Source organism: Zingiber officinale, chromosome 6A (genome assembly GCF_018446385.1).
Source record: "Zingiber officinale cultivar Zhangliang chromosome 6A, Zo_v1.1, whole genome shotgun sequence".
NCBI classification, from domain to species: Eukaryota; Viridiplantae; Streptophyta; class Magnoliopsida; order Zingiberales; family Zingiberaceae; genus Zingiber; species Zingiber officinale.
This window is the reverse complement of record NC_055997.1, coordinates 120735098-120758220: the sequence shown is the minus strand read 5'-3', so window position 1 is coordinate 120758220 and position 23123 is coordinate 120735098. Positions and strand designations below refer to the sequence as shown.

General features: G+C 37.3%; 1 protein-coding gene across 1 annotated transcript; it reads right to left on the bottom strand.

Moving 5' to 3' along the window:
• Window positions 1-19658: 19658 nt before the first annotated feature.
• Window positions 19659-23123, bottom strand: LOC121997790 (probable sulfate transporter 3.3). Its single transcript, XM_042552419.1, has 12 exons — window positions 22795-23123; window positions 22663-22711; window positions 22363-22570; window positions 22127-22298; window positions 21971-22036; window positions 21338-21451; window positions 21145-21261; window positions 20924-21050; window positions 20538-20824; window positions 20256-20446; window positions 20026-20182; window positions 19659-19937 (listed from the first exon to the last, which is right to left on the bottom strand). Exons 1-12 carry the CDS (start codon window positions 23089-23091, stop codon window positions 19788-19790), a joined length of 1935 nt encoding a protein of 644 aa, XP_042408353.1. The 5' UTR covers window positions 23092-23123; the 3' UTR covers window positions 19659-19787.

Genomic DNA, 23123 nt, shown 5'->3' with positions numbered 1-23123 from the left:
TCAAGCTTGAGTTTTGATGTTTGGAAAATATCTTAAAGAGTCTAAGTAGGTCACTTGATGATATGTGAGAGAAAAGTCAAGTATATCATGGAGAACCGGATACTTGACTAACAAAGTCCTAACTCAAGGATTAGGCAATTTAGTTTTTATCGTTAAAATAAATTTTTTGTTATACAAATTTTAGTGGTATTTTAGTCCCAAAGTGTAAATATCATAGCATATTTTTGGGCATAAAATTTGTTAACCTCGGAATTAAGAAAAATCTCACTTTTCCAAGATTTTCTGATTCCATGTTGCATGCTCCTTTTGCCTACATGTTGGGCATGGATCATTACTTGGGAATTACCGATTACCTAAATTAAACAGGATTTTCGTTGATAACTTTGAATGGATAGCCAAGATTATCAAAGATAACCCCAACTAAACACACTCTTAAGGTGAAGAGTTTTGATGTGTGTCAAAGGGGAGAAGATGTGAGGTTTAAGTTAAAAATCCACGTACATTCATGCATTTGGCATGGAAATTGGGCTAATATAGGTTAGCATAACTTAAACATACGGTCAAACATCAAAAAGAGGAGATTGTTAGTGTAATCATCCTCGGGTCAAGGTTGACCAGTTTGACTAAACTCGAATAGATTCAAGCTTGAGTTTCGATGTTTGAAAAATATCTTAAAGAGTCTAAGTAGGTCACTTGATGATATTGTTGGTGCAGTTAGCACTAACGATTTAACCCAGGTTTTGATGAATGACAAATATGTTAAGTTAGTTTTGTTGTTGTCTGACACTTTGATCGAGTGTGCAGGAGAAGTCCAGACAGGTCGACGGGCTGACCGGATGTCTGGCACGAAGTCCAAGCGGGTCGACGGGCTGACCGGACTCTTGGCGAGAAGTCCAGCTAGATCGACGGGCTGACCGGATAGTTGGCGAGAAGTCCAAGTGGGTCGACGGGCTGACCGGACGCTTGGCGAGAAGTCCAGACGGGTCGACGGGCTGACCGGACGTCTGGCAGGTAAGTGAGGTAAGTCACTGGAGGGGAGTGACTGTGAGGAAGCGTTCCCGGAAAGGGGACATTAGGCGTCGATCCAGCTTAGATCCATTTCGGATGTCTAAGTCGAGATCGTGACTAGATTCCGGTCTCGGAAAGACGGAATCTAAGTCATACTCTTTTTATCCATCTGTTGAACTTTAACTGTGCTAACAATCTGTTTTACAGGATACATATTTGCCTCGGACTAACTTTGTTTTGCAGGAAAAGAGAGTTTTCTGAAACAAGGTGGTCCGGGCGCCCGGAGGGGATCAGGGCGCCCGGAGGTCCGGGCGCCCGGAAGGCGAATTCTATCCAGCCGAGTCGTCGCCACGTGGAGCATCTTGGTTTGTGCATCTACGTCACATTCCAGGCGCCCGGAAGGGATCCAGGCGCCTGGAACAGCATATAAAAGAAGCCCCAGACAGGAGCTTCAGAGGAATTCAATCAAGCTGAGAACTCTTCTACTGCTGGTCTTGCTGCTCGACGTTCAGTGCGACGCCAACAAAGTTCCGACAAAGTGCTACTTCGGTTTTTATTTAATTTCCTTGTCGGTATTGCTTTATTTTCACTTGCATTTCCTGTACTCATTCTGTAATCATATTTCGACTTGTTAGTGATTGCCCAACGAAAGTGGTCAAGGACCACGGGCCTTCGAGTAGGAGTCGTCACAGGCTCCGAACGAAGTAAAAACATCTGTGTCTATTTTATTTTTCCGCTGTGTTTATACTCGTCTTTTTCGAATCGATATTCACCCCCCCCTCTATCGACTCTAACGGTCCTACAAGTGGTATCAGAGCGGGTACCGCTCTGATTTGGTGCAACCACCAATCAGACAGGGGGTGAATTTTCTTTTATTTTTTTAATTAATTTTAAAACTGGTGTTTCGTTAACTTAATATTTCTCTAATCAATTTAAATTAGTGCAACACGAATCTAGTTTTTTTTCTCTCTCTTCCCGCACTACTAATCCAAGACCAAGTCTTGGGATATTTTTTGGTTATTTACCTGTGCACAGAATGTCACAACAAGAAGGATTCAGCACAGTGCGACCTCCACTCTTCAACGAGGACGACTTCCCTTACTGGAAGAAGCGCATGGAGGTCTACCTCAAAACTGACTTTGACCAGTGGATGAGCATTACGAGACCTTACAAAATTCCGGCAGACACCTCCGGGAATATACTGGATCCTGAAGAATGGACAGCTGACTTGAAGAAGAAGGCGTCAACAGAAAACAAAGCGATCAACACTCTACAGTGCGGACTAACAAGAGAAGAGCTAAACAGAGTCGGTCCACACAAAAACGCTAAAGAACTGTGGGACAAACTGATCGAGCTGCACGAAGGAACAAGCGACGCTAAGGTAACAAAACGAGACCTGCTTTTAAATAAAATTTTTAATATAAAAATGCAGGAAGGAGAAACAGCGAATCAACTCCACGCGAGGATCAAGGACATCCTCAACGGGCTCCATGCGATAGGCCACCAGATGGAGAACAGAGACTTGATAAGGTACGCATTAAACGCCTTTCCACGTAATAGTTTGTGGGCATCAATAGTGGATGCCTACAAAATTTCTAAGAATCTTTCTAAATTAAAATTGGATGAGTTTTTCTGTGAATTAGAATTACATGAACAAACTAATGCTGGAGCCGAGAAAGGTGTAGCTTTATTTGCAGGTTCCTCCAAGAAAAGCAAGCCTGAATTTGAAGAAGACGCCGACCATGTTAGTGAGAGCCCTAGAGCCAATCATGTGATGGTTACTTTTTGGACTCTTTGTATCATATTCTTGTACATATATTTCTGATATATAAATAAAGGCATTGTGATTATTATACTTGTGTGTATTTGTGCTATATAAATAAGTATAATAATGTCCTAGGGTAGTAGGTTCATATCTATATCAATCGATTAGTTAAATCGATAGTGAGATGATATAGAGAACACTACACTTAATTATTCCTAGTCAAGTATTAACATAGAAGGACAATGTTAATGCATTGAGACTAGCATGTAGGTCAACATGATGACTTGATCTCACAAGTCATGGATATGAGATATCAAGTTGACACATGGGTATACATTGGAGAATGTATACTGAATGACCCGCCATGAGAAAGTATCATGGATCGTTATATGAGTGTCATATACTTTCTCAAGTGACTATTAGTATGACTTTAGTCCTTAGACCTGAAGTCACCATGGTTCCCTACATAAGGAGTTATGTACTTTGGTCTCGTCAAACGTCACCCGTAACTGGGTGGACTATAAAGGCGATTACTGGGTATGTAACAAATTATGCGGAGGGATGTGAGTGATGTAGATGGGATCTATCCCTCCTATATTACAGGAGTGATATCATAGTCTTAATAGAGTGAGATCACTAAGTGCATGGCCATGCCCAAATAAGGCAATATGTGATATTGTGCTTATTTGATTATAGTGAGTCTACTTGGAGTTCAAGACACTTAGATTGATTGGAGGATGACACGGTCTATGCCTCATATAAGATCAATCTAGATATCAAGGATAGAAGGACAATGTCACATATTGTGAGAGTCACAATTATTAGTCATATTGGTGATGTTGGATCTCAACATTCTTGTAACTTGGGTAGCAATGATGTGTTGCTAGATACCTCTCATTGCTTATGTCCCTAATTGGATTTAGGGACATTGCCAACGTTGACAAGAACCTATAGGGTCACACACATAGAGCAATAGATGGAGACTAGTTCATATGATGAACCAAGAGGAAAGATGAAGTCAAGTTTGACTTGGCTAAATATGGAAAGTCTATAAAAGGCAAGTTTGACTTGACCTAAATCCACAAGTTTGACTTGACTATGAGTTAGACTCAAGTATGATCCAAATGTTGGATAAATCAATTAAGGGAGTTAATTTGGTCATGTTTGACTTTGGCCAAATTAGGAAGGTTGAAAGTCAATATTGACTTGACTTGGATGCCACCACATTTGATGAGGTGGCATGGGAGAACCAATGGGGATGCTACACATCACCATGCCACCTCATGCTTGCCACCTCATGGGAGGTTACCCATGAGTGGCCGGCCACATTAAGGGGGCAATTAAGAGCATTAATTGCCCACTTAATGACATTTATGTGGCCGGCCACATGATATGGTGGATTGATTGAATTTTTGAATTCAATTTTTTGATTCTTCTTCTTCCTTGGTGCTCTCGGCAACTTCTCCCTCTCTTCCTCCTCTTCTTGGCCGAAAACCACATAGGTGCTAGCACACCTTGTTTCGGTCATCTTCTCCACCTAATTGCTTGTGTGGACACATATAGAGGGGCTCTACTTTGTGCCCTCTAGATCCAACTTCAACCTTAGTCGAGCGGGATAAGCGAAGGGCACGCATCAAAGGTAGTTTTTCTTTAAACTATAGATCTAAGAGTAGATCTAACATATTCGGGTATTAAGCATGATATAAATACGTGGAATTTTTTCGAATCGGATTTTTCTTTGCACGAGATCCTTGGCTAGGGTGTTTCGGGGTTTCCGCGACGCGAAAAGCGGTTTTCGTGGCCCGAAAAATTCTAACAGTGGTATCAGAGCCATCGTGCGAAGCACGTATTTATTTTTTTTTCTGTATTAGATACAAAATTTAGATGCTTTTAAGTTTCTGTGATTTTTCTAAATTTTAGGAATTTTTGGGTATTTTTCTCGTAGAGGCGAAAGAACGAGTGCGCAGCACTTGTACACTTTTGTCACCGAGAAAAATTTCTCCGAAACGGCAAGTTTCACCCAAATAGATTTTGGGACAGCAGGTAAGGGCGCTGTATAATCGCAAGAGGACACTCGCGAAGGTTATTTCGCGAATAGGGGCGCTGCCCCTAACCCCGCAAGGGGCCTTGTCCCACGATTACGCCCGAAACCCGCTTAGCGGGACCGCCGTGGAGAATGGACTCAAAAATTCAGAAAAATCAGTAGAAAAATTTTAAATAAAAAAAAAAAATACACAATTCTGAATTATGTACAGTATGTGTTGGTCATGGCCCAAGTCCCAGAATTTTTATGAAAAATTATGCGTGTAATTCATAATACGGCCTGCGTGCCGTCATGTGTTGTGTGTGCTGTATTGTGGATGCGACCTGTGTGTTGCCTTTTTCCATTATTTTATTTCTGTAAAAATTAGTTTTAAGACTCGAATGTAACTCGAGTATAAATTTTGTAATGTACAAAATTTGAAGATGACGAAATTCCGGAGAAGACGGACTCGCGGGAGCATGCCGGCAACACATGGGGATCGGAAGGAGGAGCTTGGAGAAGCTGCCACCTAGACCTTAGGATGACCATTGGATCTTCTCTTTGGCTAGAGAGGATCCTAGTAGGGCCATGACCAATCACATAATTTAAATGTATATATTTTATTTTTGCTTATGTGTATGTGATGCATGTTTGTGTAGAATAGAATATGCATGAGTGTATGTGATGCACATGTGATGTGGGAACCACATCTTGATGTGCACAATACACATTTAGGATTTAAATTAGATTTAATTTACGCCTAAATATGATGCACATCGTCGATTAGATTAGATCTAAATCGAAATCAACTCGTAAACGCCTACCGGGCCATGATACCCATCACTACCTCGATCATATGCGATTGTCGTATCTGCCAAAGCAGAGCAACGCATTTAATCTTGGTAGGATGCGGAGGGACAACCTTGGTCCCGCCTATCACGCTCGGGTTAGATTGAGCTCAATTAGATTGAGTAGCTAGCAAAGCTCAATTGGATCGAGTGAAGCTATAGGCGTATTCCAATAGTTGGAAAGGTAGGACAAGATCACGTTTATAAATAATCTTGGGCGATTTAGCCAAAGCTAACTCAAGATTATTTGTAAAAGTTAAATCTTGATCCTATAAACAAGAGTTGCATGGAGATGTAATTGGTAATTAGCTACCTACCGATCATACTAGGTCTTGGGCGATTCAACCAAAGCTGACTCAAGATGTAGTATGATGTGGATCTTGTCCCACAAAATTCAGTGGGAGCATCATTTAATTAAAGGCCTAATTAGATGATAGAATATGATATTGATTCTCTGCATGTTTAATATGTTGTAGATTGCCATGTCACCAAACGCGAACACTCTCTCCCTACGATCTGTCCTTGAGAAGGACAAGCTCACAGGAGCTAACTTCCTGGACTGGTACAGGAACCTGAGGATAATCCTCATGCAGGAACGTAAGCTGTACGTTCTGGAGCAAGCAGTTCCTGAAGCACCACCAGCCTCTGCCGCTCGTAGCATTAAAGATGCTCATCAGAAGCATCAAGACGATGCGTTAGATGTGTCGTGCCTAATGCTATGCTGCATGTCCTCTGAGCTTCAGAAGCAACACGAGAACATGAATGCCTTTGATATGATTGGCCATCTTAAGCAATTATATCAAGGGCAAGCCAGGCATGAGAGGTTTGAAGTGACTCAGGCGCTCTTTTCATGTAAGATGAAAGAGGGAACCCCTGTAGGAACTCACGTACTCAAGATGATTGGGTACGTCGAGAACCTAGAGAGGTTGGGGTTCCCATTGGGCCAAGAGCTGGCCACTGACTTGATCCTGCAATCGTTGCCGGCAAGTTACCGTCAATTCGTCATGAACTATAACATGAACGAATTAGACAAACCACTGCCCGAGATGCTCAACATGTTGAGAACTGCTGAGCCCAATCTCACCACTACCAAGACCAGTACCGTCCTGATGGTACAAAAGGGCAAGGGTAAGGGCAAGTGGAAGCCCAAGGGTAAGGGTAAGACCCAAACCAAGGGCAAAGCCAGCTCTTCAGCACTCAAACCCAAGGGCGGGGTGCAAAAGGATGCTACCTGCTTCCACTGTGGTCAGACAGGGCACTGGAAGAGGAACTGCAAGATCTACCTGGAGGATCTTAAGAAGAAAAGAAGCGAGGCTTCTACTTCAGGTATAAATGTTATAGAAGTCAACCTTTCTATTTCTACATCATGGGTATTAGATACTGGATGTGCATCTCACATTTGTACTAATGTGCAGGCGCTGAGAAGTAGCAGGGCATTGGCAAAGGGCGAGGTGGACCTACGAGTAGGCAATGGAGCAAGCTGCTGTTGCTGTAGGAACATATTTTCTATCTCTGCCCGCTGGGCTTGTATTGGAACTAGATAATTGTTGTTATGTCCCTGCACTAACAAAGAATATTATTTCAGTTTCCTGTTTAGATAATAAAGGTTTTTCATTCATAATAAAGGACAAATGTTGTTCTGTTTATTTGAAAGATATGTTCTATTGTAGTGCACATCTGATGAATGGCCTCTATATTCTAGATTTAGAGAGCCCTATCTATAACGTGAGTACCAAGAGGTTGAGATCAAATGAGTTGAACCCAACCTATCTCTGGCATTGCCGCCTAGGCCACATAAACGAGTCGCTTGTCCCAGCTCCATAAGGATGGTTTTTTGGACTCATTTGATTTTGAATCATATGAGACATGTGAGTCATGCCTTCTAGGCAAGATGACCAAGACTTCCTTTAGTGGACATAGCGAGAGAGCGACAGACTTGCTAGGACTCATACATAGTGATGTATGTGGCCCTTTCAATATCGCTGCTCGGGGTGGTTATAGGTACTTTATCACATTTACTGACGACTTCAGTAGATATGGTTATGTGTACTTGATGACACATAAGTCTGAATCCTTTGAAAAGTTCAAGGAATTCAGAAATGAAGTACAAAACCAGCTCGGCAAAAGTATTAAGATACTTCGATCAGATCGAGGTGGAGAATACTTAAGCCATGAGTTTAGTGACTATCTAGCAGAGTGTGGGATTCTATCCCAACTCACTCCTCCTGGAACACCACAGTGGAATGGTGTATCTGAAAGGAGGAATCGTACCTTATTAGATATGGTACGATCTATGATGAGTCACGCAGATCTTCCTATATCCTTTTGGGGATATGCTCTGGACACGGCAGCGTTCACACTTAACCGTGTTCCATCAAAGGCGGTCATGAAGACACCATATACGATATGGACTGGGAGGAGTCCCAAGATGTCTTTCATGAGGGTTTGGGGTTGTGAGGTTTACGTTAGACGTCAAGTCTCAGACAAACTGGGACCCAAATCTGATAAGTGTTATTTTATAAGATATCCCAAGGAAACTAAGGGATATTACTTCTACATTCCTAGTCAGCACAAAGTGTTTGTTGCTAAGACTGGGGTCTTTCTAGAAAGAGACTTTGTTTCTAGAAAGGCTAGTGGTAGTTCGTTTGATCTTGAAGAAGTTCAAGACAACGACCAAAACACTGAGCCATTGATGGATACTGAACAGGAACCACAAAGAGTTGTGGATGATGAGATTGTTGCACAAGAAGTTGTGGAACAACAACCTGTTCATGTAGACCTACCTCTTCGCAGGTCTGATAGGGTACGTCGTCAGCCTGAGAGATACTCATTTCTCTTGCCTGACCAGGATGACGTTATGCTCATTGAGAATGAGCCTACCACCTATCAGGAAGCTGTGATGAGCCCAGATTCTGAGTCATGGCTAGAAGCCATGAGATCTGAAATGGATTCCATGTACACCAACCAAGTTTGGACCTTGGTTGATCCACCTGAAGGGATCAAACCTATTGGGTGTAAGTGGGTCTTTAAGAGAAAGACTAACATGGACGGACTTACTCATACCTATAAAGGTAGACTGGTAGCTAAAGGTTTCAAGCAGATTCATGGTATTGACTATGATGAAACCTTCTCTCCAGTAGCGATGTTTAAGTCCATTCGGATTATGCTTGCTATTGCAGCCTACCATGATTATGAGATCTGGCAGATGGATGTCAAGATAGCGTTTCTGAATGGAAACCTCCTCGAGGATGTGTACATGACACAGCCTGAGGGTTTTGTAGATCCACAGCATACTAGCAGAGTATGCAAGCTGCATAGGGCCATTTATGGTCTGAAGCAAGCCTCTCGGAGCTGGAATCTTCGATTCGATGATGCAATCAAACAGTTTAGTTTCATCAAGAACGAAGATGAACCCTGTGTCTACAAGAGGGTTAGTGGGAGCACAGTTGTCTTCCTCGTATTGTATGTGGATGACATACTTCTCATTGGGAACGACATTTCCTCGCTACAGTCTGTGAAGACTTGGCTAGGGAATTGTTTCTCAATGAAGGACTTAGGTGAAGCAGCCTGCATTCTAGGCATTAAGATCTATAGAGATAGATCTAAGAGATTGCTTGGCCTAAGTCAGAATACATACATTGACACGGTATTACTTCGGTTTGCCATGCAGAATTCCAAGAAGGGAAATCTGCCGATGTCACATGGTGTGAGTCTTTCGAAGACTCAAAGTCCCTCTTCTAGAGAGGAGAGGGACCGCATGGATAAGATCCCCTATGCCTCAGCCATACATTATATAAAATCGAATAAACCAAACCAAAATCCAAAATACAAACCTAAATCAAATTCAAAATCTAAATATTTTAAAAATCAACAAAATTATCACCAAGTTAACCATAACTATAAAAAGAATCGACACAAACCTAAAACCAAAATCTAAATTAATGGCCAATAATTCAGGGGGAGGCTCCAGAATAGCTGGCACCTCCAAAACTAACCTACCCGACAGGGTAACCCAAAACAAACTAACCCAGCAGGGTAATTAGGATTAGTTAAAAAGAGACCAAGTTTAACTTGACTCATGGTACTGGTGAAGTTTTTGGATGATAGTACGTTAGGGAAGCTTGGGCATCGCATGTCTAGAAAGATATGGCTTCGATCTGGTGCATTTGGCCAAGTGGAACTGACCGAAGCTACCCTTAAACGAATCCTAACCAGTTAGACCAAGATTTAGTACTAAGTTCCGTGAATAGGACTATTCGGAAAACCTCGAAAGGTTGGTTACTTCTAATGATGTCCATGTGACTCACCAAGCTTAGAAGTTTATCCGAAAAATACCTATTTGTGGAAACCAAAGCTAAGTCTGAATCTAACACAAGTTAAACTAAAACTCGGTAATCAAACCAATTTCATCTCACAAAATCATAGGATTTCCAGATTGATAATATAGATCGGGTGAGATGAATAAGGCTTAAATTTTAAAGTTAAAATTTTTAATTTTAACTTAAAAATTAATTTCAAAATTTTAATTTTAAACTTCAAAATTAATTTCAAAATTTTAATTCTAAACTTAAAAAAATTAATTTCGAAATTTTAATTTTAAACTTAAAAAAAATTAATTACAAAATTTTAATTTTAACTTAAAAAATTAATTTCAAAATTTTAATTTTAACTTAAAAAATTAATTTCAAAATTTTAATTTCAAAATTTTAATTTCAAACTTAAAAATTAATTTCAAAATTTTAATTTTAACTTAAAAAATTAATTTCAAAATTTTAATTTTAACTTAAAAATTAATTTCAAAATTTTAATTTTAAAATTAAAAATTAATTTCAAAATTTTAACTTAAAAAAAATTAAATTCAAAATTTTAATTTTAACTTAAAAAATTAATTTCAAAATTTTAATTTCAAAATTTTAATTTCAAACTTAAAAATTAATTTCAAAATTTTAATTTTAACTTAAAAATTAATTTCAAAATTTTAATTTTAACTTAAAAATTAATTTCAAAATTTTAATTTTAAACTTAAAAATTAATTTCAAAATTTTAATTTTAAATTAAAAATTAATTTCAAAATTTTTAATTTTAACTTAAAAATTAATTTCAAAATTTTTAATTTTAACTTAAAAATTAATTTAAAAATTTTAATTTTAAACTTAAAAATTAATTTCAAAATTTTAACTTAAAAATTAATTTCAAAATTTTAATTTTAACTTAAAAAATTAATTTCAAAATTTTAATTTCAAACTTAAAAATTAATTTCAAAATTTTAAATTTTAACTTAAAAATTAATTACAAAATTTTAATTTTAACTTAAAAATTAATTTCAAAATTTTAATTTTAAACTTAAAAAGTAATTTCAAAATTTTAACTTAAAAAATAATTTCAAAATTTTAACATAAAAATTAATTTCAAAATTTTAATTTTAAACTTAAAAATTAATTTCAAAATTTTAACTTAAAAAAATTAATTTCAAAATTTTAATTTTAACTTAAAAAATTAATTTCAAACTTAAAAATTAATTTCAAAATTTTAATTTTAACTTAAAAAATTAATTTCAAAATTTTAATTTCAAACTTAAAAATTAATTTCAAAATATTAACTTAAAAAAATTAATTTCAAAATTTTAATTTTAACTTAAAAAATTAATTTCAAACTTAAAAATTAATTTCAAAATTTTAATTTTAACTTAAAAATTCATTTCAAAATTTTAATTTTAACTTAAAAATTAATTTCAAAATTTTAATTTTAAACTTAAAAATTAATTTCAAAATTTTAATTTTAAACTTAAAAAATTAATTTCAAAATTTTAATTTTAAACTTAAAAATTAATTTCAAAATTTTAATTTTAAACTTAAAAAATTAATTTCAAAATTTTAATTTTAACTAAAAAATTAATTTCAAAATTTTAATTTTAACTTAAAAATTAATTTCAAAATTTTAATTTCAAACTTAGAAATTAATTTCAAAATTTCAAACTTAAAAATTAATTTCAAAATTTTAATTTTAAACTTAAAAATTAATTTCAAAATTTTAATTTTATACTTAAAAATTAATTTCAAAATTTTAATTTTAAACTAAAAAAATTAATTTCAAAATTTTAATTTTAACTTAAAAATTAATTTCAAAATTTTAATTTTAACTTAAAAATTAATTTCAAAATTTTAATTTCAAAAAAAAATTAATTTCAAAATTTTAATTTCAAACTTAAAAATTAATTTCAAAATTTTAACTTAAAAATTAATTTCAAAATTTTAATTTTAAACTTAAAAATTAATTTCAAAATTTTAATTTTAAACTTAATAAATTAATTTCAAAATTTTAATTTTAACTTAAAAATTAATTTCAAAATTTTAATTTTAACTTAAAAAGTAATTTGAAAATTTTAATTTCAAACTTAAAAATTAATTTCAAAATTTCAAACTTAAAAATTAATTTCAAAATTTTAACTTAAGAATTAATTTCAAAATTTTAATTTTAACTTAAAAATTAATTTCAAAATTTTAATTTTAAACTTAAAAATTAATTTCAAAATTTTAATTTTAACTTAAAAAATTAATTTCAAAATTTTAATTTTAAACTTAAAAATTAATTTCAAAATTTTAATTTTAACTTAAAAATTAATTTCAAAATTTTAATTTCAAACTTAGAAATTAATTTCAAAATTTTAAACTTAAAAATTAATTTCGAAATCTTAATTTTAACTTAAAAATTAATTTCAAAATTTTAATTTCAAACTTAAAAATTAATTTCAAAATTTTAAACTTAAAAATTAATTTCAAAATTTTAATTTTAAACTCAAAAATTAATTTCAAAATTTTAATTTTAACTTAAAAATTAATTTCAAAATTTTAATTTCAAACTTAAAAATTAATTTCAAAATTTCAAACTTAAAAATTAATTTCAAAATTTTAACTTAAAAATTAATTTCAAAATTTTAATTTTAACTTAAAAATTAATTACAAAATTTTAATTTTAACTTAAAAAAATTAATTTCAAAATTTTAATTTTAACTTAAAAATTAATTTCAAAATTTTAATTTTAACTTAAAAAATTAATTTCAAAATTTTAATTTTAACTTAAAAATTAATTTCAAAATTTTAATTTTAACTTAAAAATTAATTTCAAAATTTTAATTTTAACTTAAAAATTAATTTCAAAATTTTAATTTTAAACTTAAAAATCAATTTCAAAATTTTAACTTAAAAATTAATTTCAAAATTTTAATTTTAACTTAAAAAATTAATTTCAAAATTTTAATTTCAAACTTAAAAATTAATTTCAAAATTTTAATCTTAAACTTAAATTAATTTTAATTAATTTCAAATTTTTAAACTTAAATTAATTTCAAAATTTTAACTTTAATTTCAAATTTTTAATTTTAATTTCAATTTTTTTAATTCAGTTTCAAAATATTTAATTCAAAATTTTAATTTCAAAATTTTAAAACTTAACTCCAAAACCTAAAACTCTAACACACACAAACAAAAATAAAATAAAATAAAATAAAAAAAATAATGCAATCAAAAACCAGGTGCGTGCGCCCCTGGTATTCCCCTCCGGGGCGCCCGGATGGGGATCCGGGCGTCCCGCCCTAAATCAACCCCGGGCATCCGGAGTCCCCTATAAATAAGGGGCAGCAGGCGCCCCCAATCTTTGCACCACTCACTCTCACTTTTGCCAAGGTTCACTTCGAACCTCAGCGCGAAAGTACTTTTAACTAAAATTTTCTTACGGTGAAGACGCTGTCGCGATTCAACCGAGGTCGTCAGATCTATATTTATCGATGACTCCTCGGTAAAACTTCTTCCCCTATCTGAAATTTTATTTGAAATTATCTTTGCAAACTTTCTTAGAATATTTTTTTTAACAGTAAGAAACGAACAAATACTGGTGCTGGACCCTCCAATGCTAGTACAGACCCTAGGTTTCCCACAGACGAACTTAGGATTAAGTTTGAGTCTACTATTTATAAGGCCATTAGGACTACCTGCATAGATAGATCGTTCTTTCTAAGGTCATGTCCCTCCGCTTTAGAGGTTATAGGCCACTATAACTTAAGGAACCTTGTCGAATGTACTAGTCCAATAAACATAAGTCTGTGTGCCGAATTTTGCAATAAACTAGTGAGAGTGGACGATCTCACATATATCACTAGGGCAGCAGGCATTGATATCACATTTTCCCCTACGACCATCCGAGAGTTCTTAGAGTTGCGTCCATCTACCTGTTCCTTTTTGTGCTATCCTCCGAGGCATCTACCATTCGGAGATCCCTACTCACATATTACTCTCGATACGATTTACTCGTATTTTTTTGGGGGAGAGAGAGATCCCACTGTGACATAGTTTAGGTCAGTAGAACTTCGGGTCCAGGACTACGCTCTTTATAGGGTTGTAGTCCTTTGCATTTTACCACTGACTACTCGGGACATCGCTGTGATGCGCCCATTCCATTCATTCTTACTTTATGCCCTGATTCATAGGTTAGATATTGACATCAGCCTACACATTTTCTCCACCATTATCTACTCGGCTGGATTCGTGACTGATAGACGAGTCCACATACCATTCGGTCACATTCTGACATCCTATATGTCCTCGTTGCGTATTGATGTCACTAGAGGAGACATTGCCCATATGACCGAGTTCGATGTTATAGCAGCACGGAACTTCTCCCTAGCCGGTATCCAGATAGATAGAGATGACGGGACTATGTCTTGGCGGAGGGGGCACAGCACCAGCCCGATCCAGACGCACAGGTGGACGAGTTCATGCTCGCACTATTTCCGGAGGAAGCCGCACCGGCTCCACCACCTCCCCCAGCTCGAGCACCACGTCACGCTCCCCGCTCTCTATCCGACCGTATGACCGGACTAGAGAGAGCTATATCGAGTCTCCAGCAGGAGAACTCTGATTTTCATCGAGACATTCGACGAGAGGTAGCCGAGTTACGAGCTGCCGGGGATACCCGACACACTGAGCTGATGACGCTTCTCCGATCCTTGGGATCAGGACCACCCCCTTCATCATCTCAGTAGATCTAGTTATGACTCACTTCTGTATCTACACTACTTGTAAAATACTTTGGATCTATCTAGTGATAGTTCAGACTCACATTGGTTATGTTCCAACTTGATAGACTAGGATTTTTCAAAAAAAAAAAAAACTTTCAAAAATGGTTTTATCAAAGTATAAGTCAAATTTATTTGTTTTCAAAACTTGCCATTTTTAGATTTTCAAAAACAGTTTTGGCCTTAGACTAGTTTTGAATCCTTAGAAAGTATATACCCATAGGACTAGTTTTTGAGCATCTCACCAACACCTTAGGCTTACCTTGCTTGTGTTTGACAAACATAGAAAGGGGTGAGATGCATAGGCCAACTGTCTGGACTTAAGATGCTTATTTCAGTGCATCAGCATAAGTCTGGACGTTAAATACAAATCAGACAGTAATCAGATTAAAGATAATCAGTCAAGTCATACACTGACCTTAATCTGACTAACCAAGTGAAAGCTACTATCTTCTGATAGTTAGTTAGTACCTAATTGGTTAGACAGCTGTTTAATTTTAAGATATCAAGTTTAGGGGGAGAAATTAATAGCAAAACTTGAAAGTTTAAATCCCATCTAATTTTTTTTTAAACCTGAGTTTAAAAGTTGAATATAGCATATTTAAACTTATTCAGTTCTTGTAAAATATGCTTGGAAATCTTTACACACTTGAAAAGTGAAACTTGATTAACTTTATATTTTTCAAAAATTCAACTTGTCTCCCACAAGTCATTTTGACTATTTTTTTTGTGTTAAAAAATTAAACCAAACTTAAATATATTGCAAAATCTAGTTACTTTTTGCAGAAACTCAACACTTTGATTATTTATCCTTGCTTATTTTTTTTGATGAATGCCAAAGGGGGAGGGTTAGGTGGTTAAGTTAGCTAAACCAATTTGAAAATACAAACTAACTTTAAAAATCACATAAATGCATGTTGTTTCTTGCATATGTTAACACTAACTTAACCAGATTGTCATTCCATCAAAAAGGGGGAGATTGTTGGTGCAGTTAGCACTAACGATTTAACCCAGGTTTTGATGAATGACAAATAGGTTAAGTTAGTTTTGTTGTTGTCTGACACTTTGATCGAGTGTGCAGGAGAAGTCCAGACAGGTCGACGGGCTGACCGGATGTCTGGCACGAAGTCCAAGCGGGTCGACGGGCTGACCGGACGCTTGGCGAGAAGTCCAGCTAGATCGACGGGCTGACCGGATAGTTGGCGAGAAGTCCAAGCGGGTCGACGGGCTGACCGGACGCTTGGCGAGAAGTCCAGACGGGTCGACGGGCTGACCGGACGTCTGGCAGGTAAGTGAGGTAAGTCACTGGAGGGAAGTGACTGTGAGGACGCGTTCCCGGAAAGGGGACATTAGGCGTCGATCCGGCTTAGATCCATTTCAGATGTCTAAGTCGAGATCGTGACTAGATTCCGGTCTCGGAAAGACGGAATCTAAGTCATACTCTTTTTATCCATCTGTTGAACTTTAACTGTGCTAACAATCTGTTTTACAGGATATATATTTGCCTCGGACTAACTTTGTTTTGCAGGAAAAAGGAGTTTTCTGAAACAAGGTGGTCCGGGCGCCCGGAGGTCCGGGCGCCCGGAAGGCGAATTCTATCCAGCCGAGTCGTCGCCACGTGGAGCATCATGGTTTGTGCAGCTACGTCACATTCCAGGCGCCCGGAAGGGATCCAGGCGCCTGGAACAGCATATAAAAGAAGCCCCAGACAGGAGCTTCAGAGGAATTCAATCAAGCTGAGAACTCTTCTACTGCTGGTCTTGCTGCTCGACGTTCAGTGCGACGCCAACAAAGTTCTGACAAAGTGCTACTTCGGTTTTTATTTAATTTCCTTGTCGGTATTGCTTTATTTTCACTTGCATTTCCTGTACTCATTCTGTAATCATATTTCGACTTGTTAGTGATTGCCCAATGAAAGTGGTCAAGGACCACGGGCCTTCGAGTAGGAGTCGTCACAGGCTCCGAACGAAGTAAAAACATCTGTGTCTATTTTATTTTTCCGCTGCGTTTATACTCGTCTTTTTCGAATCGATATTCACCCCCCCCTCTATCGACTCTAACGGTCCTACAGATATGTGAGAGAAAAGTCAAGTATATCGTGGAGAATCGGATACTTGACTAACAAAGTCCTAACTCAAGGATTAGGCAAGGGTAAAGTCTTAACTGGAGGTTAAGCAAGACAAAGTCCTAACTGAAAGTTAAGCAAGGTAAAGTTCAAGTGGGTCAAGGAGAACCGCACGTTAGCAAAGAAAAGTCCTAATTGTGTTAGGTAAAAGGAAGCCCAAGTTGGATAAGAAGGACCACATTTGATGATTAAAAGTCCAATGAGAAGTTGACTAAGTCCAAGTAGGTCAAAAGGTGATCAGCCACTTGGTGGGAAAGTCCAACAAGTCATGATTGACTAGATGTTGGGCAAGAGAACCTTAAACTCATATTAAGTGAGTTAGAGTTGGAGCAATCGAATGGATAATCGATTGGACCAAGTTCAATCGATCAGTGGATCGATTGAGAGTGTTGTTGTGAGGAGGCACGGCTAATTGATCGGGTAATCAATTCAGTCAGAAGCCAATCGATTGAGATAAATTTTGCGAAGAACTGAGAGGCGTTGAATCGATTGGCTAATCAATTCAGCCCTTTAAAATCGATTAGATAATCGATTGAAGTGGGATTTTTTCGTGAAGCACAGTTTTACTGTGCTCAATTGATTGGGAAAGTGTCTAATTGATTGGGAGAAGCTTGTGACAAGCAGTGTAATTCTGATTCAATCAGGTGATTGATTGGGCCACATGAATCGATCATGTGATTGATTGGGAGAAGTTGCGAGTGAATAGAGGGCTTCTAAATTGATTTGGTGATCGATTAAGAAGCCTCGTAATCAATTGACTAATCGATTGAGAGAAGAATAAAAATTGTTGCGAGGTTTGGACAGTTGGATTTGCTTGGCTCTGATGTGGTTATCGATTAGAGGTAATGTCAATCGATTGAGAATCCTAATCCACGGGATATAAGGCGTTTGAAGGATTCAAATCAATAACTCTTCTTCTCCACTCTTCCAAGTCTTGGAAGATTCGAGAGAAGTGGTAATGCATTTTCGAGTCTACAAGAGGCATCTGCAAGCAACAAGAGATCAAGAAAGTAATGTTTTCATTTGTATTGTGTTTTTACATCTTGTTTTCATTGTATTCTTGTATGTGAACTTGTACGAGATTTCTTCACCTCCAGATTATTTTTGAGAATGAGTGATTTTCATAGTGGAGTGTGTGCACTGTGTGGATCCTTGAATAGTCACCTCAAGAAGGTGGATACCAAGTAAATTCAGGTGTTAGCATTGCTGTGAATTTTTTCGCTACAACAAATCATTAACAAAGCGATTAAAGATAATCAACCCCCTCTAGCTCCCAGAGTATTCTAACAAGCGCATGCTAGAGATGGGTGAATAACTCTGATCACTTCTTGTCTTAATTTCATGCTTGTCATTTGAATGTGCAGTGGAAACTTGAATCAAACTTGATGTCACATGTACAACTCTAAAATTTTACTTGATATCTGCCTCTTAGATGACTAATCCAATTGGATTAGTGATCTCTCTCTACTATAAACACCTCCATTTTAGATACCTTTCGGAGGTAGAGAAGTCTTTTACAATCTTGTTCTTACATGAACACAATAATACAACAAGAAACAAAAATACAAATAAAATGAAAGCGAAAACTACTTTATAATAAAAACCTTACTTTGCTTCCTCTTTAGTTGCTTTGGATTGTCTCTTAGTGGAATGAAATGCAACCGCACTTCATCTCCAAATTCTTAAGAATCAACCTTTCAAATCTTCATGAAACCCTCTTTTATAGGGTTGCATTCAGGCTGATTTCTACCTATCAATCGATTGGTAAACTTCACCAATCAATTGGTGTATCCGACCGTTTAAACCTGCAGAACGATTATTTTTTTACTTTTTAATTGATTAATGGGACTCACCAATTGATTGATTGCTTTTAGTCAATCAAGCTAATCGATTCGGACACATTTTGTTCGCAGGAAATAAACTATCAATCAATTGGCCAAGCTAGCAATTGATTGACCAGGTAAAAATATAGATTTCTGAACAAGCTCTGTTTTACACCAAAAAATATTTCATTCTGATATTCGAATCAAAAGTTATAACCTTCAGAAGTTTGTTCTATCAGAACTTCCTTATTGCATGTCTATCATTCAATTAACCTTGACCTGTCAGGACTTACATCTTATGTCAACTCCTTGCCGGACTTCCGATTGTCAAGTGTCCGGTCAACTATGACCCATTTAAATTTTTCTCTTGCCAACTACCTGTTGGATTTTTTATCATCAAGTGTTTAGTCAACTCTGATCCACTTGAATTTTCTTCTTCTTATGTCAACTCCATGTTAGACTTCTGATCGTTAAATGTCCAATCAACTGTGATCCACTTAGACTTCTCGTCTTCGTGCCAACTTCCTATTGGTTTTTTGATCACTAGGTGTTTGATCAAGAGTGACCCACCTGCTTTTCTCGTCTCATGCTAATGCCACGCTGGACTTCCGATATCGTCTAATATGTGGTCAATTTTGACCTACTTGACTTCTCGTGTCAATTCTCTATTGGCCTTTTGATATTTTACTAATATATTGATCAAATATTGAAATTCAAATCGAGTTAATCCGAATTTGGTCAACCTTGACCTAAGATTGATTGCGCCAACATAAAGTACCTATCTTTCCCAAGATTCTATAGAAACTACGTTATTGTCTTAATTAGGGACGGAACTAGGGGTTCCTTTGGGGGCGCCCAAATTATTCTCGATCCAATATATACACTTGCATTCTTCTTTGATAGACTTGTATGGGATTTTCAGTGAATCCTTAACACCACAATTTATCAAGCCAATACAAATAGATTTGAACTGATAAAAAGAAAATAAAAGAAACGAAAAGAAAAACTACCATCGTTATAGATTGCATTAAACTTTTTAAAGAAAACGCATGACCAAAGTCTTCTATTACAAAGCATTTCTTACCATTTACAAGATGACTGACTAATGGAGATGAAACTTGGCCATCACAATTTCCTTTCTGCAAGGAACGATGTACATGAAAACACAGCCTCATGAATCGTCAAGTAGAGGGAGTTCACTCCAAGGAACCCTTGCATTTTGTTCGCCCTCTGCAGTTTCTCCATGACTTCTCCCAAAGGGTTTATGAAAATGAGCTACACTCAAATCAAACAGTCATTTTATATATATATGATCAAATTGTCATCACTCCAATAAACTGAATTCTGATAATTAATATAATACCTCAAGATCAAATTTTGATGCTGTCTTCTTCAGGTCAATAAGAAAGGAGATTCCACTCGTATCTACTGTAGGCACACCAGACAAATCGAGGATTACATATTGAAGATCCAGTTCCTTTTCGTTCATGCTCTTCTCTTCTTCGATCCATCTTGTCATCCTATACGAAAAGAAGAAGTTGGAAAACTCATCTTCTTCAATCAATCAAAAGTGTATAGAACCTAGCTAGCTACCTTTCCTTGAGATATGTGGTGTTCGAGAAATTAATGGGAGCTTCAATGGCAAGGATGAGGAACCCAGCAACTCCCTTAGCATCTCTATACTGATGTATGTCTCTGTATATGTTCGTTCCTAAGATGTTCCCAAGCTCAACAATTTTGGGCCTTGTGGTCTGGAGAAGGATTCGAAAGATCGATAAACCGACCTACACGAGCATTTCAAGACATCTGTTAGATATGCACATTAATTAAGCATCAATTTTGAGGCTTCGAGTTCTATCACTATTAATTCACTACCGCGATGGCAAGCCCTTCCTGGACCGAGATGAAGATCACTCCGAGAAACGACGATAGGCAGACGACAAAGTCGACCTTGTCGAGTTTCCATATTTGGAAGGCAGTGGGCACGTCGACGAGGCCAATGACTGCGGCGATTATGATGGAAGCGAGCACGACGTTGGGGGTGTAAGCAAACAGCGGCATGAGGAAGAGGAGCGTGATCATCACGGTCAGCGCCATCACTATGTTCGACATTGCGGTCTTGCAACCGGCGTTGTGGTTCACCGCCGAACGCGAGAAGGCCCCTGAATTGAACAGAAGATCGTTGAATAATATAACCGAATGAATAGGTCGAGCAAGTCGATCGCTCTAGCCTCTGCTCGATTGATTCGAGAATTAATTACCAGTAGATACGTAGCATGAAGTGCAAGATCCCACAACGTTCATCAGCCCTATGGCCATCATTTCCTTGTTTCCGTCCACTTGGTAACCTCGGAGCGCAGCAAAAGTTCTTCCACTGGCGATCCCTTCCTGAATTAACGAGAGCAGTGACTCATGATGTCGATATATCGATCTCTCGTCTGAGAAAGCAATTAATTAAACTGGAAGATCAGTGAGAGCTTACAGTGAGAGAGATGATCCCGGTGGTAAGTCCTGTTTTGATCACGACGCTCAAGTAGGCTTTGTCAAAGACTAGTTTGTTCCAAGATGGACTGTTCAATCCGCATTTCAGATTCCCGATCTGCAAAGTGAGAGCTAGCGTGATTGCAGAGTTATTAAGAAACAGAGAGAATTTTGCACCAGGGAGCAGCACTGACGATGCTGATTCCATGATTTTGAGCTTTGACGAGGAAGACGATGAGGGTGGAAATTATGACAGACGCCAACGGCGATCCGACTGACAGCCAAAATAGCTTTGGTCTTTTCATTCCCTGCATATATGAAAAAAATAGAGATCAATCATTGATAATCAGAGGAAGAGGCTAAGTCAAAAGTAATTCTTTTTTTAATCTAATTTGGACTGTTTTTTTGTTTTTAGAAAAAACTATAAAAAAAACGAAGTTTTCCTAGATTATATTTTCTCTGAAATGCCCATTTATCTCTTTTCCCTTTATATATCCCTTTTTCTTTCGGAAAGAAAAGCTCTTTTAAATTTAGAGAACATAAATGACTCGGATTAAGGGAAAAATATTTATAATAAAGTTGAATTCTTTATCTGGCAATATACTTCAATCGATATTTTTAAATAATTAAGTACTATCAAATTTAATTTAACTTCAGTCAAAATTATCCCTACGTGTTTGGACAAAACTTGTAAAATTAAAACTCTGTTGGTAATAATTTATTGTGATGCAGACATTTATTAGCTGACTTCGCGCATGCAGACAAGAAGTATCAATTCCATCACCGGAAAGAAAATTATAATGATTTTAGAGTTTCTGAAAACATACGACGTATCTCGCCACCAGCAGAAACCCCAAGAAGGCGATCCCCATCGCCACCGTCTGCCATGACCACTGCATGCTCTCACACCACCACCAACAACAAACTGATCATTAATTTTCTAAGGTACCATGTCATAATTAAAAAAAAAAATAGTAATTAACCTCATTGACGTTGTGAAAGACAGACGCCATGACTGGAACCACCGACATCTCCTTGGTGAAATGGACGATGCCCAAGAGGTTCTTAAGCTGCTGCAGAGACACGATAATGGCTGCTCCGGCCATGAACCCAACCAGAGTCGCCTTGGACAGGAAGTCGATGATGAACCCTAATCTGTCGCGAGGAGTAACATTTAATTATGAATTGTAGATACATATATAATATATCGTATACGTACCTTAGAATGCCAAGAGAGGCTTGAAAGACGCCGGCGAACAAGGTGGCAGTGAAGGCCAGCTGAAGGAAGAGGTTCGGGTCGGTGTTAGGGTTCACTGCCTGCCTCAGCATGGCCCCCATTATGAGAGACGCTATCGACACCGGTCCCACTGCCAGATCCCTGGAGCTCCCCAGCACCGAGTACACCAGAGGCGGCACGAAGCTCGTATCTAACCATTTTTCATACACGCATTGAATTAAATTAATAGAGTGTATGGCTTCATTAACATTAATGAACAGAGTTCGGATTGCTGAAACTTACACAGACCGATGATGGGAGGCAAATTTGCAAGCTTTGCGTAGCTTATTCCCTGTACATATAAAATAATTAACGTGTTAATTTTTTTTTATATATATACATATGTGTGTTATGGTCGTGTGCATGCATGCATGCCTGGGGGATGGCGAGGCTAGCGATGGTGAGCCCGGCGATGAGATCGGACTTGAAGAAGGAGAGGTTGTAGTAGGGAAGCCAGTCGAGGACGGGGAAGAGGTACCGCAAGCCGAGCACGCACTTCCTCCTCGGCGGCTGCCCCTTGAAGTGGCGGAAGGGGTCGTCGGGGAAGAAGGTCTCCTTCACTCGGGTCTTCATCTTCTCCAGCGAGGTCGTGGGCGGCGGCGCCTCCACCTTGTGCACCGCCGAATCCGTCGCCGCGACGGCTATCTCGAGGGCCTGCCTGTCTCTCTCCATATGGCAGTAGTGGAAGTGATCGATACACAACT

Excerpts from the sequence above, each read along its gene's own strand:
- LOC121997790 (XM_042552419.1), bottom strand. The coding sequence starts at position 23,091 with ATGGAGAGAGACAGGCAGGCCCTCGAGATAGCCGTCGCGGCGACGGAT. Across the intron at positions 22,571-22,662 it reads GCCTCCCATCATCGGTCTGT|ATACGAGCTTCGTGCCGCCT; the intron begins GTAAGTTTCAGC and ends AAAAATGGTTAG. Across the intron at positions 21,051-21,144 it reads CCGGGATCATCTCTCTCACT|GAAGGGATCGCCAGTGGAAG; the intron begins GTAAGCTCTCAC and ends TCGTTAATTCAG.